Raw genomic sequence first — 14,349 nt, forward strand, 5'->3', positions numbered from 1 at the left:
GCTGAAAGCCAGAAACCAGGAATCTGGTATGAGAAAAATATTTAAGTGTCATTTCATTTTGCTACTTGAATTTATGTGCCCTGGACTTGAAAAGCTTGTTTTCTGCTATAGCCAGGGAAGTGTCTGTAACATGAACAACACAAGTCATAACTCTTAAACCCCATAACTTGATTATTCTCTCATTTAAGACTGAGTGCCTGACTACACATTTAAGAGTGAGTGCCTGCTTGTCTTGCTGCCAGGCTGGAAGTGCAGGAGAGTAGCTGTGTGATGTCCATCTGCAGATTTGGAGTTGCAGAAATGTTTCTTTCTTAGGTTTGGTCAGGACTGCAGTGAATGTGTAGTTTCACCTGATTTGCATCTGTATTGACATATTGATCCTTTTGCAGTTGAAAGCTTTCAGGCTGTACCTCAGTGTTTTAGTAAGTCTGTGGTTTCATATAATCCCAGACTGGTTTGTGTTGGAAGGGACCTTACAGCTTCTCCAGCCCCAACCCCTGCCATGGGCAGGGACCCCTTCCACTGGAGCAGCTTGCTCCAAGCCCCTGTGTCCAACCTGGCCTTGAACACTGCCAAGGATGGGGCAGCCACAGCTTCTCTGGGCACCCTGTGCCAGCGCCTCAGCACCCTCACAGGGAAGAGCTTCTGCCTAAGAGCTCATCTCAGTCTCCCCTGTTCTGGCAGGTTCAAGCCATTCCCCTTGGCCTGTCCCTGCAGGCCCTTGTCCCCAGCCCCTCTCCAGGTTTTCTGTAGCCCCTTTAGGCACTGGAGCTGCTTTTAGGTCTCCCCTTAAGGACTCTTGTCCAGGCTCTCTTCGTAGCAGAGGTGTTCCTATGAAGAGATGGTTTTTACTTATGTTTTTACCTATGTTTTTATCACAGCACATAACCTCAATAATATGTGTATTTTCAGGGACCCTAATGCTTTTTAGCAGTTTTGAATGCTGTCTGTTCTACGTGCAAACAATATTTTTTATGGATATATTATACAATGTATGGTGTATTTCACCATATAGCTTATTTTTTCACTGCAAAATTACTGCTCTTCCTCTCCTAAGGCAGTGTTATGGAGCCTGCAGGATGCATTGGTATTGGAGACTGTGGGATTCTTTTGGTCTCATTTTTTCTATGATTGCAGAGAATCACGTGGAGTGCAACAAATACCTCTGCTTCCGCCTCTGTCAGCAAGTCTTACAGCACAGATTATGTGATGAATTTGTGCTGAAAATTATTTACTGATGTTATTTTCAGATCGAGCCTAATGACGGGAGGAGTCAAACGAGGTGTCACTAACCCATGGCTCTTGGAAGAATCTGAGGAAACCAGAGGGCTTGGCTGTGACGATCTCAGGCAGCAGCAGCGAAGGATCATAGAAGGTACAATAGTCTTTTTGGTTTTTATAAGCATCACTACCTCTCTGAGAGGAGCCCTTCTTAGCAAGTCAATACAATAACCTGTGCTGAAATTTTATTATCTACAGATGTCAAACATCGTCATTTCAGGTGGTTATTTTCTGTATTTGCTGGAGCAGAATTGCACTTGAAATAATAGGCAGAAGTTCTTCTGTGAGGGTGCTGAGGCGCTGGCACAGGGTGCCCAGAGAAGCTGTGGCTACCTCATCCCTGGCAGTGTTTAAGGCCAGGTTGGACATAGGGGCTTGGAGCAAGCTGCTCCAGTGGAAGGTGTCCCTGCCCATGGCAGGGGTTGGAGCTGTATGAGCTTTACGGTCTCTCCCAACCCAACCCAGTCTGGGGTTCTATGAATATTCTTAACTGAAACCATCTTTGTAAATCAAGTTGTGAAAGATTTTACAGGGCGTCCCTGATTTTGACCATGTTCATGGTTTTGGTTTTCAGTGGGGGTCTCGTTAATTGCCCTAAGTATAGTGGCATTACTGCTGGGCTTCAGGCTAGGAGATGTTATGTGTCTTGTTGAATTGGAGAAAGGTAGGAATTAACTAATCTAAAAAGGGTTAGATTTTAGCCCTTAGCATCTGTAAGGAATGTGTAACTTTGGAAGTGTTGGAAAACCTCAGCTTGAGGGCATGAGGTGGTTAATGAGGTCATTTCTATGCAGTTAAATTCTTGGAAGTGATCAAATGAAATCAGTCTCCAGATAAGGCCCACTTCAGTCTGCACATGAAACCACATTTATAGCTACAGTTCAGGCTAACAGCATGATCCAGGAGAAACATCAGACTCCATTTTTTGACTACCCCATGGGTATCCCATTGTAGGGAAGGGTGCTCTGGCCACCCTGCACAATTTTTGCCTCCTAGCCTGCAGTCTTGCTTTGTGCAGCATTTCTGCTCTGCAGTTTGTCAGAGCAGTCCAGCCTCCAGCAGCTCTTCCTGTCCTGCTTCTTAACAGCTTAGTGCAAAACCTGCAGCTCTCCTTATCCTAAGGGCTCTGTGGAACCTGCCATCTGGGGCAGCAGAGGTGCTGAGGTTCTTTATAAAGGAGTGTCTGCAGAGCTGGTGGGACCACATGGAACTTCAGCTTCTCCTGTGCCCCCTATGTCTCAGGCTCTCTTCCATGCATTCTGTATCCTCTTGCAGTCTTAAGAATCTCTTTGAATTCTTTGGTGTTTGCATCACCTGTTTGTCTTTTATTCGTGTTAAAAGTTTCCTGGAAAATTGAAAAAGGCTAATCAGGGATCTCTATGTGTGTGCCAGAAAATCTCTTGCATTTAGGATTGAGTAACAGCTGAATGTTGAATTCTTGGATTTTTTTTTTGGTGGGGGGACCCTCAGCCAGAGCAGACAAATGAATTACCCATCATTCACATTGAGTGCTGTTGCTATAATGATTCATTTTCATGTTGTGTTGATGTATTTTTCTTAATCCATTTTAACTCTTTAAGCACAGACTAGATCTTTCCCTTCATTTTTATGGTACATAGCCTAGCATATCAGCAATGTTTTTCATGTCATTTTCTTTTTCTGGTGCAGAGCAAGATGCTGGACTTGATGCGCTTTCTTCAATCATATCTCGGCAAAAGCAAATGGGGCAGGAAATTGGGAATGAGCTGGATGAGCAGAATGGTAAGAACAAGATTCAGAGACTCATGTTACTGTTGTGATTCATACAACTGCACTGCTTTTTGCCCACAAAGGAACAGGACAGTATAAACAGCCACTACAGATTCTATGTGTTCATGACCTGGTGGGTTTATTGTTTTTCACCAGTTGCCCTGTTGTGCATGTGCAATGGCTAACACTTGGAACATTTTTATCAAGCCTGCCTTTGAAAGAAAAGATTGGTGATTATTTGTTCAAAATACAAAACTTCTGTCCTCGATTTTTGCAGTTTTCAGTTTTAAGACAGTTTTGATGTTTTTTTTGTGTGTTGCTGAGTTTCACTTTATCATTCTCCCTCCATGCCTTTTCTTATTAACTAAATAGAAAAGTCTTGAGCCAGTGATTGAGGAAGTGTATTGTTTGCTGCAGAGGATTTGGATTTGAAAGGTTTCATGGCATTGAATGTAGGATCAAATTAAATGCAATATTGAACTAGAAGAGTACCTGTTCTCTTTAAAACGAGCCAGTATCCAAATGGTGGAGTTGCTCTCCTGTTCGCTTTTTGTTACCCGCTTAATTGTTCGCATGACATAAACTGTTCCTAGGAGAGCAGATCCTCCTGTCTTCTGACTTTTCATTCCTTACAATATGGTAATAGTTCAATTAGAGCATTGGAGTCCTGCCAGCTTTCTCCCTTGCACAAAGGCTTCAGCCATATGGTTTATCCTTGGGTTGTGTTGTACTTAACCACTGAGAAGGTAAATGTCCTTTTACTTGGTAATAAATGGTATGTTTAAATCGGCTTCTTCCTGGACCTGTATTTTTCCCCCTTGTATTTCTCTGCATGCTCAGAATTGAGGGGGTTCCCATGTTAACAGCCATGTAATGTGATGTACTACTTGGGAGCTCCATTCTAACTAAGAGTAAAGTAAGAAGACAGCTTTCTCATGTTTGCCTTACATTCATGGCTAAGTCCATGAGGGATATGAAATGTCTAGAATATGTCTTTGTTTATTAGTCTTAAGATGGTTAAGAAATAGTTTGTGCAGCTGGGAGAAACTGCTTAGTGGTGTTGTCATATTTTGATCCTCTGCCTTGTGTGAGGAATGACATTTTCAATTAGAAACCTTTGTTTCAGAACTCTTCTAATAATCGTTGATTAAAAGGTTTTATTAATTGCTTTTTTCTTGCTCTAAATAGAAAGCAGATGAGGAGCATGAGCATGTTCACTCCTTCTGTATGAAACCTTGTTTTCTCGTCAGGAAAATAAATGCTCTGTGTCTCATTTTCTTCTGTTGGAAGTAGGGGAAGGTTCTTCAAATCCCTCTGGTTTTGGGACCCTGAAGGTAACGTGTGTTGTACCATTGCCTTTCTGCCTGACCGTGCCAACCTTTTCTAGCACCGAAGCCTTGAGACAGCTGTGAAGTTGGGAACGCTTTAACCCTCCTTCTTACACATAACACAAAGAACGCTGATTTGGTTTTGCTCACAGATAATTATAAAGTCCAGAGCAAAACTGCTCACATTTTCAGGTGAGCTCTTTTTTGAGCTACAGGCAGCTCTTTCTTTTCTCAAAAGGTGGAAAACTTTCCTGTGGAAACCTGCTCCGTATGGAGTGATGAGGGTTTAGCCTGACCCTTCTAGGTAAGGGACCAGATCGCTCATCACCACTGAGCAAGTGGAACCCCCATGTTTTCTCTGTCTTTAGGCAATCCCTTTTTTTTGTGTGTGTGCCGATACAAGGGGATATGATCAGGCGTTCTGTTGCCGCTGGAAAAGCTGAAATGTCAGCAGTATTTTCCAGGGGCTACTTTCTCTTTGCCAGTCTTCTTTTACGTCCTGTGCTTAACTATCTAGAACAGTTTCTCAGGCACTGTGCCGATCTCGTGTCACTGCTGATGAGGATAACAGCCCTGTAATTTCACCTTTCTTGGAATCTCTTTCCTTCCTAATGCTGAGTGATAAAATGGCATCATCCGTGCTGGGGGCAGGAGGGGAAGTTCATCTTCATGAGCTGCTCCATCAATAGTTATTTTTATTTGAGTCAAATTTTCCATCAAATTCCCGATTTCATCAGGACACTTGACTTCCACTTCCTTGACCTGCTTTGGGCATTCCCACCTTCTGCAACTAATTAGGTGCCTTCAGCCTGTTCTGGCATTAAGATAAAGTATGGCTTAATTCAGAAGTAGCTGATAATGTCTGATAGCTGATGAAACAGGCTTTAGGGAGCTGGGTAACTGTACTGATTTTCCACACTGCTTTTTCCCCTCCCCTGCCAGCTCAGACTCCCTGCTCAGCTGAGATACTTGCTCCCTGAGGTGGCCCGAGGCATTTTCCCCTGAGTGCCAGTTGGTGTAGCTGTGCATTCACAGATGCACAACTATTGGAGGCATCCCGATTAATTATGCAAAGTTTACTTCTTGAGCAGAGTTGGTACATGTAAATTCTTTTGTGTTTGTTAAATGACTGAAAAATGATTCAACTCTGCTTTTAGAAGTGCGATTACTTGGTGGTATCTATTTTTACTTCCCTGGTGGGCTCACAGGCAGTGGCAAGGAGCTGTGCTGGAGGTTTGCAGGAAGGCGTCCTGCCAGCAGGGCCGGCCGCAGCGGTCGCTGTGCTCCCCCGAGGGGTTGGTCCCTCTCCTGGGGCAGGCTGACTGATGCCAGCCTCACTGAGTTCCCTGCAGTGCTTTGTGAGGGCACAGAGATGCTGCGAGGGCTGGAGCAGCTCTGCTCTGGAGCCAGGCTGAGAGAGCTGGGCTGGGGCAGCCTGGACAAGAGAAGGCTCCTGAAGGGGAGACCTGAGAGAAGCTCCAGTGCCTAAAGGGGCTGCAGGAAACCTGGAGAGGGGCTTGAGATAAGGGCCTGTAGGGACAAGCCAAGGGGAATGGCTTGAACTTGCCCGAGGGGAGACTGAGATGAGCTCTTAGGCAGAAGCTGTTCCCTGTGAGGGTGCTGAGGTGCTGGCACAGGGTGCCCAGAGCAGCTGTAGCTGCCCCATCCCTGGCAGTGTTCAAGGCCAGGTTGGACACAGGGGCTTGGAACAAGGTGCTCCAGTGGAAGGTGTCCCTGCCCATGGCAGGGGTTGGAGCTGGAGGAGGTTTAAGGTCCCTTCCAACACAAACACCAGCAAGGACTGCCCAGGGGTGATCCCTTCAGCTTGGCCTGGAAAAGCCTGTTTTTCCCCACTGATCCTAAAGCAAGCCTGGGTGCAGTGGAGGTGGCTGCTTTGCAAACACCCACCCTGAGCAGATGTGTCATATCTTTTGATTTCGTTGCAGTGTGTCCAAGGTTTAATTGAAGTCTCATGTTACTCTATGCTCAGATTTTTAGTGTAGCTCCATCCTTGAGATTTTATGGCTCTGCTGATGGGTCTACTCAAACCTCCTGAGTGTAGTATTTTGCACTGACAAGCAAAGTAGAAGCAGGGTACCAGGAGATAGCAGTTTTTTTTCCAGCCTCAGTAGTCTGTGAGCAGTGGGGTGAGATGGGGGATTAACAAAAGAATTTTCCCATCATTAGTTCCGAATTCAGCCCCAGAAAGCTTTCTGTAATCCTTTCATCTGTTACATAAAAAAAGTGCAAATGGCTTCTGGGCCTGTGGATGAGGCAATCAGATCCAGTGCAATAGTTTTGGAAGAATGCTCTCAGAAATTCTGGGTGCTGTTTGTTTTACCCTTGTAGAGATGTTGTTTTCTCATTGTGACATGCCTGCATGAGAACACGGCACTCGGCGACGCGTGGTCAATGTTGGTAGCTTGCAAAATGTGTTGTGTTTGGCATTGTTACCATCCTGCTCTCTGCTTGGTGCACGCCATTGAGGATGAGTTCTTTGGCTTCTGGCTCCTTTCAAATTTATGCCAGAGCATAAATATGTTCATAAAGAGATAAGCTGCAAAACCAGAGCACTGTTAACATCCTTTTACTGGTCAAGAGAATGATGTACACAGCCAGAGGGAATATCCCAGATGTTCTTAACCCAAACGGATCATTTTAAGTAAACAGTTTCTCAGAATGATGCTCTAATGGCATGGTTATGTAACATCTTTAATTTCTTGTCAAAATCAAATTTCCAAAACTAACCAAAAATTGAAACTTTTTTTAAAATAGCTCTGCAAACAGAGGTTTCTGGGTCACCCCTGCTCATGGTGGGTGGCACATAAGCCTCAAGGTGGACTCAGCCCAGCTTCCCATTTGGTGCCAGCTCAGTAGTCAAAGCCAGAGACTTGCTTGGTATTGGACTTCATCAGCCTGACACACTTCCATCAAAACAGTTGAGAGGCTGAGGGAACTGGGCTGGTTCAGCCTGGACAAGAGAAGGCTCCTGAAGGGGAGACCTGAGAGCAGCTCCAGTGCCTAAAGGGGCTGCAGGAAACCTGGAGAGGGGCTTGGGACAAGGGCCTGTAGGGACAGGCCAAGGGGAATGGCTTGAACCTGCCCGAACAGGGGAGACTGAGCTGAGCTCTTAGGCAGAAGCTCTTCCCTGTGAGGGTGCTGAGGCACTGGCACAGGGTGCCCAGAGCAGCTGTGGCTGCCCCATCCCTGGCAGTGTTCAAGGCCAGGTTGGACACAGGGGCTTGGAGCAAGGTGCTCCAGTGGAAGGGGTCCCTGCCTGTGGCAGGGGTTGGGGCTGGAGGAGCTTTAAGGTCCCTTCCAACCCAAGCCATTCTATGAAAATGCAATTTAGAGACTCCACTTGAGACTGGAGCCCTGTTATAGCTGTTGTTCTGTACACAAAGAGAGAATTATTCTTGTAAAGTCAAAGGGAGTAAGTAAAAGTATTCCTGGTGATGCAGGGACTTGTTGAAAACAGTGTCAGCAATTTCTGTGCAGCAGGGCTGCAATTCACCTCCTAGGGCAGTGTGCCCCCACGAGTGTAGTGCCCAGTGGTTGTGTGTATGTACAGGAAAATGATTCCCCTGAAGACTCTGTTCTTGTGATTGCCTTATTGCATTATTAAAAAATTAACCCTGAAGTCGTTTTGCATTTCTGTTTATTAAGAACATTTTTGCTATAATACAAACTAATTAGCATTGCGGATGGAATATGTTTGACTTATGAGGCTGGAACCAATGGGGCTGTGCATACATCACATCATTGTTAGGGTTAGTTTGTAAATAAGAAATGATTAAAGATGAAATTTGAAAAAATGTTCCTCATCTTGTCTAAACAATGTATGTTTTCATCAGAGAGAGTTACAGTCCTGCCCGCCCTGACCCCTTCTGAGATGGTGCGAGTCTGCTGTCACAGGGGTTTGAAGGTGTTCAGCATTCCCTGGGACAGGCTGAGCACCATCAGGTTCAGGTTCTCTAAAACCTCTACAGAAAAGCACATGTTTTTAATATTCAGATATAAAATAACCATCTGTATCCTGACTGACCTCAGACTATGCGGATAGATTTTTGCTTCCTGAGCTTGTTGTATGGCATAGAAACAGCTTCAGTTTTACTGGGGAAATGTTCAGCCTTTATTGCATGCTGTTTAGTTGGATTTAACCCTTCTTAAGGGAAAAATTAACACGTGTGTCAAAACATAGCTTTTTGTCATGAGCAATCTAAATAGCGGAGTATTTAGTCTAATATGAACACTCAGAAGCTGGGGAATGCCATATTTGAGGTTAGATGACACTTCTTGCCTGTATTTCTAGGCTTAAAACAACTGCACACTGTTTTCTGGAGGTCCTGCCTCCTTTTGTGCACAGGAGTTGATCTTTTCCAGGGTTGAATTAAGCACATATGGTGACAAAAACTACTTGTAAGGTCTCTGCCTTGTTGCTTTAGGCATGGGACAATGTTAGTGAATAAGCTCCTGGACAGGAGCTCCATGTGAGGGTGGTTAACTCATCTTACCCAAGCTTTTTCAGAAGTGATTCTCTTCTGCATGTCTGCCTTGGCATCGTAGGGTCTGTTTTGAGCATTGGCATTTAACAGATGTTGTTGTGGGCTGTGCTCTGGGTATAGTGAATCATGGAGTAGGTTGGATTGGAAGGGACCTGTAAGCATCATCTAGTCCATCCCCTGTGAAGTACTGGAGAATTTAGAATCATAGAATTATTTAGGTTGTATGAGACTTCAAACAGCATTGAGTCCAACTGTAAACCTAGTGGTGCCAAGTACCCCACTAAACCATGTCCTTGAAATACATGAAAATATATTTGGAAGGATAGATAAGGTTTGCTTTATATGTGGCTTTTTAAAAAGAGGTTCAAACCCTCTTTTCCTGAACATCCAAAATAAACCTTAACTACTAATTTCCTTATTTTTCCTTCCAACTTGGGGATGATGGTGTTTCATTTCCCAAGGAAGCTGTCAAAATCACAATACACTTGTACATACCGTCAGGAGGGCCATTGTTGCAAAGTTCAGGGAGGAAGCCTTTAACTCTTCAGAGAAGAGCTGGAGTTGTCTGCAGTCCATTAGGAATGCAGCCTTGTGTTGGGTGATGAGAAGATGAAAACAAAATACTCGGTTTCTGTCAAGGAAGTAAGCTCTGCCTCTGCTGCCTCCTGAAGGAGCTGTGTAATGAAAACCAAGGTTACACTGGACTTGCATTGGACTGGAAATATCTACATGAACCAGTATTATTTATAGCATTTCCTAACCTTTTAAGTATATGACTTTGCTTTAGTGTTATTTATCTGTAAAATTTCCTGGTGTTCTTAAAAAGAAAATAGAAAACCCAGCGAAGCTATAGTGTGGCTCTAACTCCAGGCCTGGGTCAGCAGCCAGATGAGAACACCTACACAGGGATCTCTGCAGTGCAGGCTGACAGGTAATTTTACTGGTGTTGGATGATGGGCAGTGTGAGAGAGGTGTGAGATGTCTTGCCTGTGGGCTTCATGGCTGGTTGGTAAAAGCAGAGGTAAGAAGGAGTAAGCATCTTTATGCTCCCTTCCAGGCTCTGGTGGGATGGGTTTCTAGCAGTTGAACTCTGGTACAGCAAAACAAAGTACTTGTAAGTATTGAGGAGATGACAGGTCTGCAGTGGCTCTCACACAGCTCCTTGGTAAGAGTCAGTTGTGTCAAATGAGAATGGACTTACTCTGTGGAAGAGCCTTATGAGTAGGGGATAAGAATTAGGTGTCATTTTGACTTAAGAATAGCTTTGATGCTGTCTCATGAGACTTTCTTATAAGTAGCTTATGGAAGCATGTGTTCAAACAAATAATGTTCAGTAGATGTGTCGTTGATAAGGTAATTATACTTAGAACAGAAGTATGTCTTGAGCGTGGCTGCATGGGTCTGTCTGGTTCTGTTCAACATTATTGTAAGGATATGGATGATGAAGCACACAGTGTAATAAAAAGGTGAGAAAGTCTGCAGCTACATTGGGAGTAATGCTAGAACTCTTCCAAATGATCTTAAGGAGCTAGAGTTCAATTCAGTCAGGCTGCCTGTGAAGGATGGCTCTTCTGTAAGGTTTAATTGAATTAAAGATTAATATAGTGTATAAGGTCAACTCTTAAAGATGAACAGATAGTATAATATCATGGAAAAGACGCTGTACAAGCCAGTGTTGGTTGGAGATTATAAGATCCTTCATTACGCTCAAGACCAAGGAGGAGACAGCATGCAGGTTGAGCCAGAACTCTTCAAGGTAAAATGGACATGGGCAGAAACCCCTGAGGATAGGCAAAAGCCTGATTTAAAGCATTGAGGTATAACCCACAAGGAAAGATGAACTGCTTGGGTAGCTGAATTGAAAGAAGAGAAGGCAGAGATGGGAACATAAGGTTCTTGAAGAATGAAGCAAGCTGGTTCCAGGAGGGAGGGGGAAAGGTTTTGGTAATAGGATTGAGTCAGGGTCAAAAGGAGCAGGAAAATCCTCCCAAAAGCAGTGAAGTGGCCTGTGCTGGGAGGTTGGGAAGTCCCTGCTCTGGGACATCTTTAAAAACATGTAGTGTTTCTGACAGTGTGAGCTGAGTTGGAGCAGGAGATAGCCGAGACAACTTCTGGTATTCTGTTGTGACCTTCTCTAGCTCTTTCTTTCCTATCTCTTCCACAACGTGGCTTCCTTCAGACTTCTAGTTATGCTGCTTTTATTGAATTGAAATTTAATCTCCTCTTCTAAATGACTAATCCTCACTTTTGAAACTGCCCATCAGTATTCCGGCATTCTTGCTCAACTAGTTCCTCTTCTATGTCCTTTTCTATCTCCCTCTAACTTCTCTGGGTCTTACTGCAGCTCCTGAGACCACTGGAGCATCTTAATGTGGGAAAAACAGCATTGCTCTGAAATGACTGAGCTATTTTGGCTATAACTTTAGGTTTTATTTATTATTTTTTTAGTTCATATGTAAGCAGACATCGAAGTTGGGAATCTTGAGCCTGAGTCATTAAATATTTTCAACATTTTAAGCAAAGAAGGCCGTTTCATGGGAAGGAAAAAATGGCCTCAAGTAGCAGGTCATGCTGCTGAGCCTGTGTGTATAATTTTGTGACATTCTACGTACACATAATCATAGAATCCCAGACAGGTTTGGGTTGGAAGGAACCTTAAAGCTCATCCAGTTCCAGCCCCTGCCACGGGCAGGGACCCGTTCCACTGGAGCAGCTTGCTCCAAGCCCCTATGTCCAACCTGGCCTTGAACACTGCCAGGGATGGGGCAGCCACAGCTTCTCTGGGCACCCTGTGCCAGTGCCTCAGCACCCTCCCAGGGAAGAGCTTCTGCCTAAGAGCTCATCTCAGTCTCCCCTGTTCTGGCAGGTTCAAGCCATTCCCCTTGGCCTGTCCCTACAGGCCCAGTGAAGAGTCCCTCTCCAGCATCCTTGTAGCCCCATTCAGACACTGGAATCTGCTCTGAGGTCTCCACACAGCTTCTCTTCTCCAGACATGAGACTCCTTCTCACTCTCTGCACTTCCTGGGAGATGGTACTTTTTCTTTCAGTGATTTGTTGGGTTTTTTTACAGTTTGATGCAGCACTTACAGAAACAGATAAAACCAGATAAAACCAGCAAGGCTCAGCCTGGATGAGGATGAAAACGTTGTGCTTCTGAAATGCAACTGGGCTCCTGTGTACTTGCACCCAACCACGATGGGGCTGTGTGGCCTCTTGACATGGTTTGTCTTTTTCCTTGAAGAGTTCAAGCCATATAATAACTGTTCAACATTTGTCGTCTCAATTATATGGATTTTTCCGAAGTGTGTCAATCCCTACCTCACCCACACCTTTCTGGGGAGCGGGAAGCTGTCTTCCTTATCTGTCTTCACAGGGATTAGAAATGCTGGAGAAATTACCGTGAAGGAAAAAGGTGGGGTTTTTAAATTTTTTTTTTTTAATTTTTTCAGGATTTTTTTATAAGAATGATGATTTTTAAGCATCTTTTTTGTTAAATCTCATCTTAAGATTTCCAGCAGGGCCTACAGAGAGCTCCAGTAGGGGTACAAGAGTTTTCTGTCTGCTTCTTCATGTATTGATTTACACTATTAAAAAAGAAAAAAACCTGAGCAGTAATTGTAGTTATTTCAACACTGATTATTTTTTTTCTTTTTTTTTTAATTTAGCTTTTCCCCTTGTTCAAAAAACTCTCAATTTGAGATCATGGAGAGGAGATTTACTTTCCTAGCCTGCTTTCCTACTTCCTTAGGGTGGTTGGCTGTCACGCGTCGTAAAGAAGCAGAAAGGCATAAGTCCAGCCTGTTCTCCTTTACAGCCCCTTTCTGGGAGATCATGTACCTGTCTGTGAGCAGCTGGAATTACATATCCTGACCTTACAATTGCAGCTTACAGAGAAGGAAGGGGGAAATAAATTGTCCTATGAAAACAGCCATTGCTAGAAGAGCTGAGATTAATTCTTCCCTGGGAGGGTGCTGAGGCGCTGGCACAGGGTGCCCAGAGAAGCTGTGGCTGCCCCATCCTTGGCAGTGTTCAAGGCCAGGTTGGACACAGGGGCTTGGAGCAAGCTGCCCCAGTGGAAGGGGTCCCTGCCTGTGGCAGGGGTTGGAACTGGATGAGCTTTAAGGTCCCTTCCAACACAAACCAGGCTGGGATTCTGTGATTCTGTTATATTCTACGATATCTGCCTCATTCTCCTTAAGTACTATCCCTCTGGGTTTTGGCTGAATCAGTGAAGGTTTTAACTGCGTGTTGGAATTGGGGTCCCAAACGCTTTCTTGCCTGCTCCCCTAAGCTGGTGTTCAGTGTGAACAGGCCACTGCTGCTTCAGCATTTTCAGCAGATGACATACCACTGTCTCTGGGCAATAGTTTATTCCCAAATCGTTAAGCACCACTTAGACTAAAAATAATGTTTTATTTTAAAATATTTGCTATTTATGGCAATGCAGTGCAGCTTGAGAGTTTACACTTTACTTTAAATGACTCTAACTTTTGTGCTTCCTCTGTCCCTTCCCCTTTTTATAGGATTTTTTGAGGATTTATGGGTGGAAAGAAGTAGATGACTGCCGTGTCCTATATCACTTGGTAACTCGCTTGCTTAGGCATTATTGGAAAGAAGGTGCTATTCAGGCTTAAAAGACAGTCATGCTTGGTAGAAACCATATGCTCTTGTGTCATGGTGATTTTGGTGAGTGGGTTGTTGGATGCTTAATAGACTTTTAATAGATTTCCCAGAAAACTTGTAGGGTCAGAACCTGACTGGTTACAACACAAGAGAGAATAAGAAAAGCATGTTTCTGGGCATGTTGTTATTGTGAGGTATTGCTGGAATGTGAAGAGTGCTTTGAACTGGATTTACTCACCACTGTGCGGATTGGTCAGTGCTCTCAAGCAGATTCTCCTGGTTTTCCCATTACTGCCAAATGTGCTTCCAGCTCAATTTTGCTCCTGTCATTGCATGGAGAAACTGTCCCCTCTGTCCTGTCCTCTCTTTGCCAATTCTTATGTCGTCGAGTTGTCTAGTGATGATGGCTTCTTGAGCCCAAACTCACCAGTGCTGACCCATTCAACATTAAATTGGTGTTAAACACAACTCCAGGTATCAAGCAGCATTGTTTGCTCCCAAAGAAGCTGGGCTTGGGGTGAGACAATACAAACGGTCCATAGGTGCAGCACTGAGAGTGGATTTGTCATGGAATTTTGTAGTGTTGGGGTTGGTTTTAAAGAATTTAAGTGCCAGAGTTTTGCCTGTAGGGTTTATGGGAACTGTTTTTCATGGAGGGATTTTAGTCTCTTTGTGTTAGAGTTCTTTAATGCCATGTAGATATAGTCTGAAAAGGGGTTTGGATAGAGGTGTGGAGTTGGGGTGAGGTGGCAGACGAGGATATATGGTTAATTGTCAGAGCCTGGAGGTGGAGATGGAGGAGGGTTGAGATCAGGGCAACCCTTCCTATTGCCTGGAGCGGTTGTGCTTGATGTGCAGTGAAA

The 14,349-nt window shown here is 44.3% G+C and overlaps 1 protein-coding gene across 2 annotated transcripts in view; it reads left to right on the plus strand.

Annotated features, from left to right (window-relative positions):
- STX8 (syntaxin 8) overlaps positions 1 to 14,349 on the plus strand; it is a 122,436-nt gene that overhangs the window by 13,521 nt on the left and 94,566 nt on the right. For both annotated transcript variants that reach the window (XR_004550123.1, XM_005141422.4), the window contains exons 5-6: positions 1,251 to 1,375; positions 2,950 to 3,042. Coding sequence is in view for 1 of the 2 variants with exons in the window: in XM_005141422.4 (XP_005141479.2) it covers positions 1,251 to 1,375; positions 2,950 to 3,042 (218 nt within the window). In the remaining variant the exon portion in view is untranslated. The remainder of the gene's footprint in view (positions 1 to 1,250; positions 1,376 to 2,949; positions 3,043 to 14,349) is intronic.

The sequence above is a fragment of the Melopsittacus undulatus genome, chromosome 11 (assembly GCF_012275295.1).
Source record: "Melopsittacus undulatus isolate bMelUnd1 chromosome 11, bMelUnd1.mat.Z, whole genome shotgun sequence".
Taxonomy (NCBI): Eukaryota; Metazoa; Chordata; class Aves; order Psittaciformes; family Psittaculidae; genus Melopsittacus; species Melopsittacus undulatus.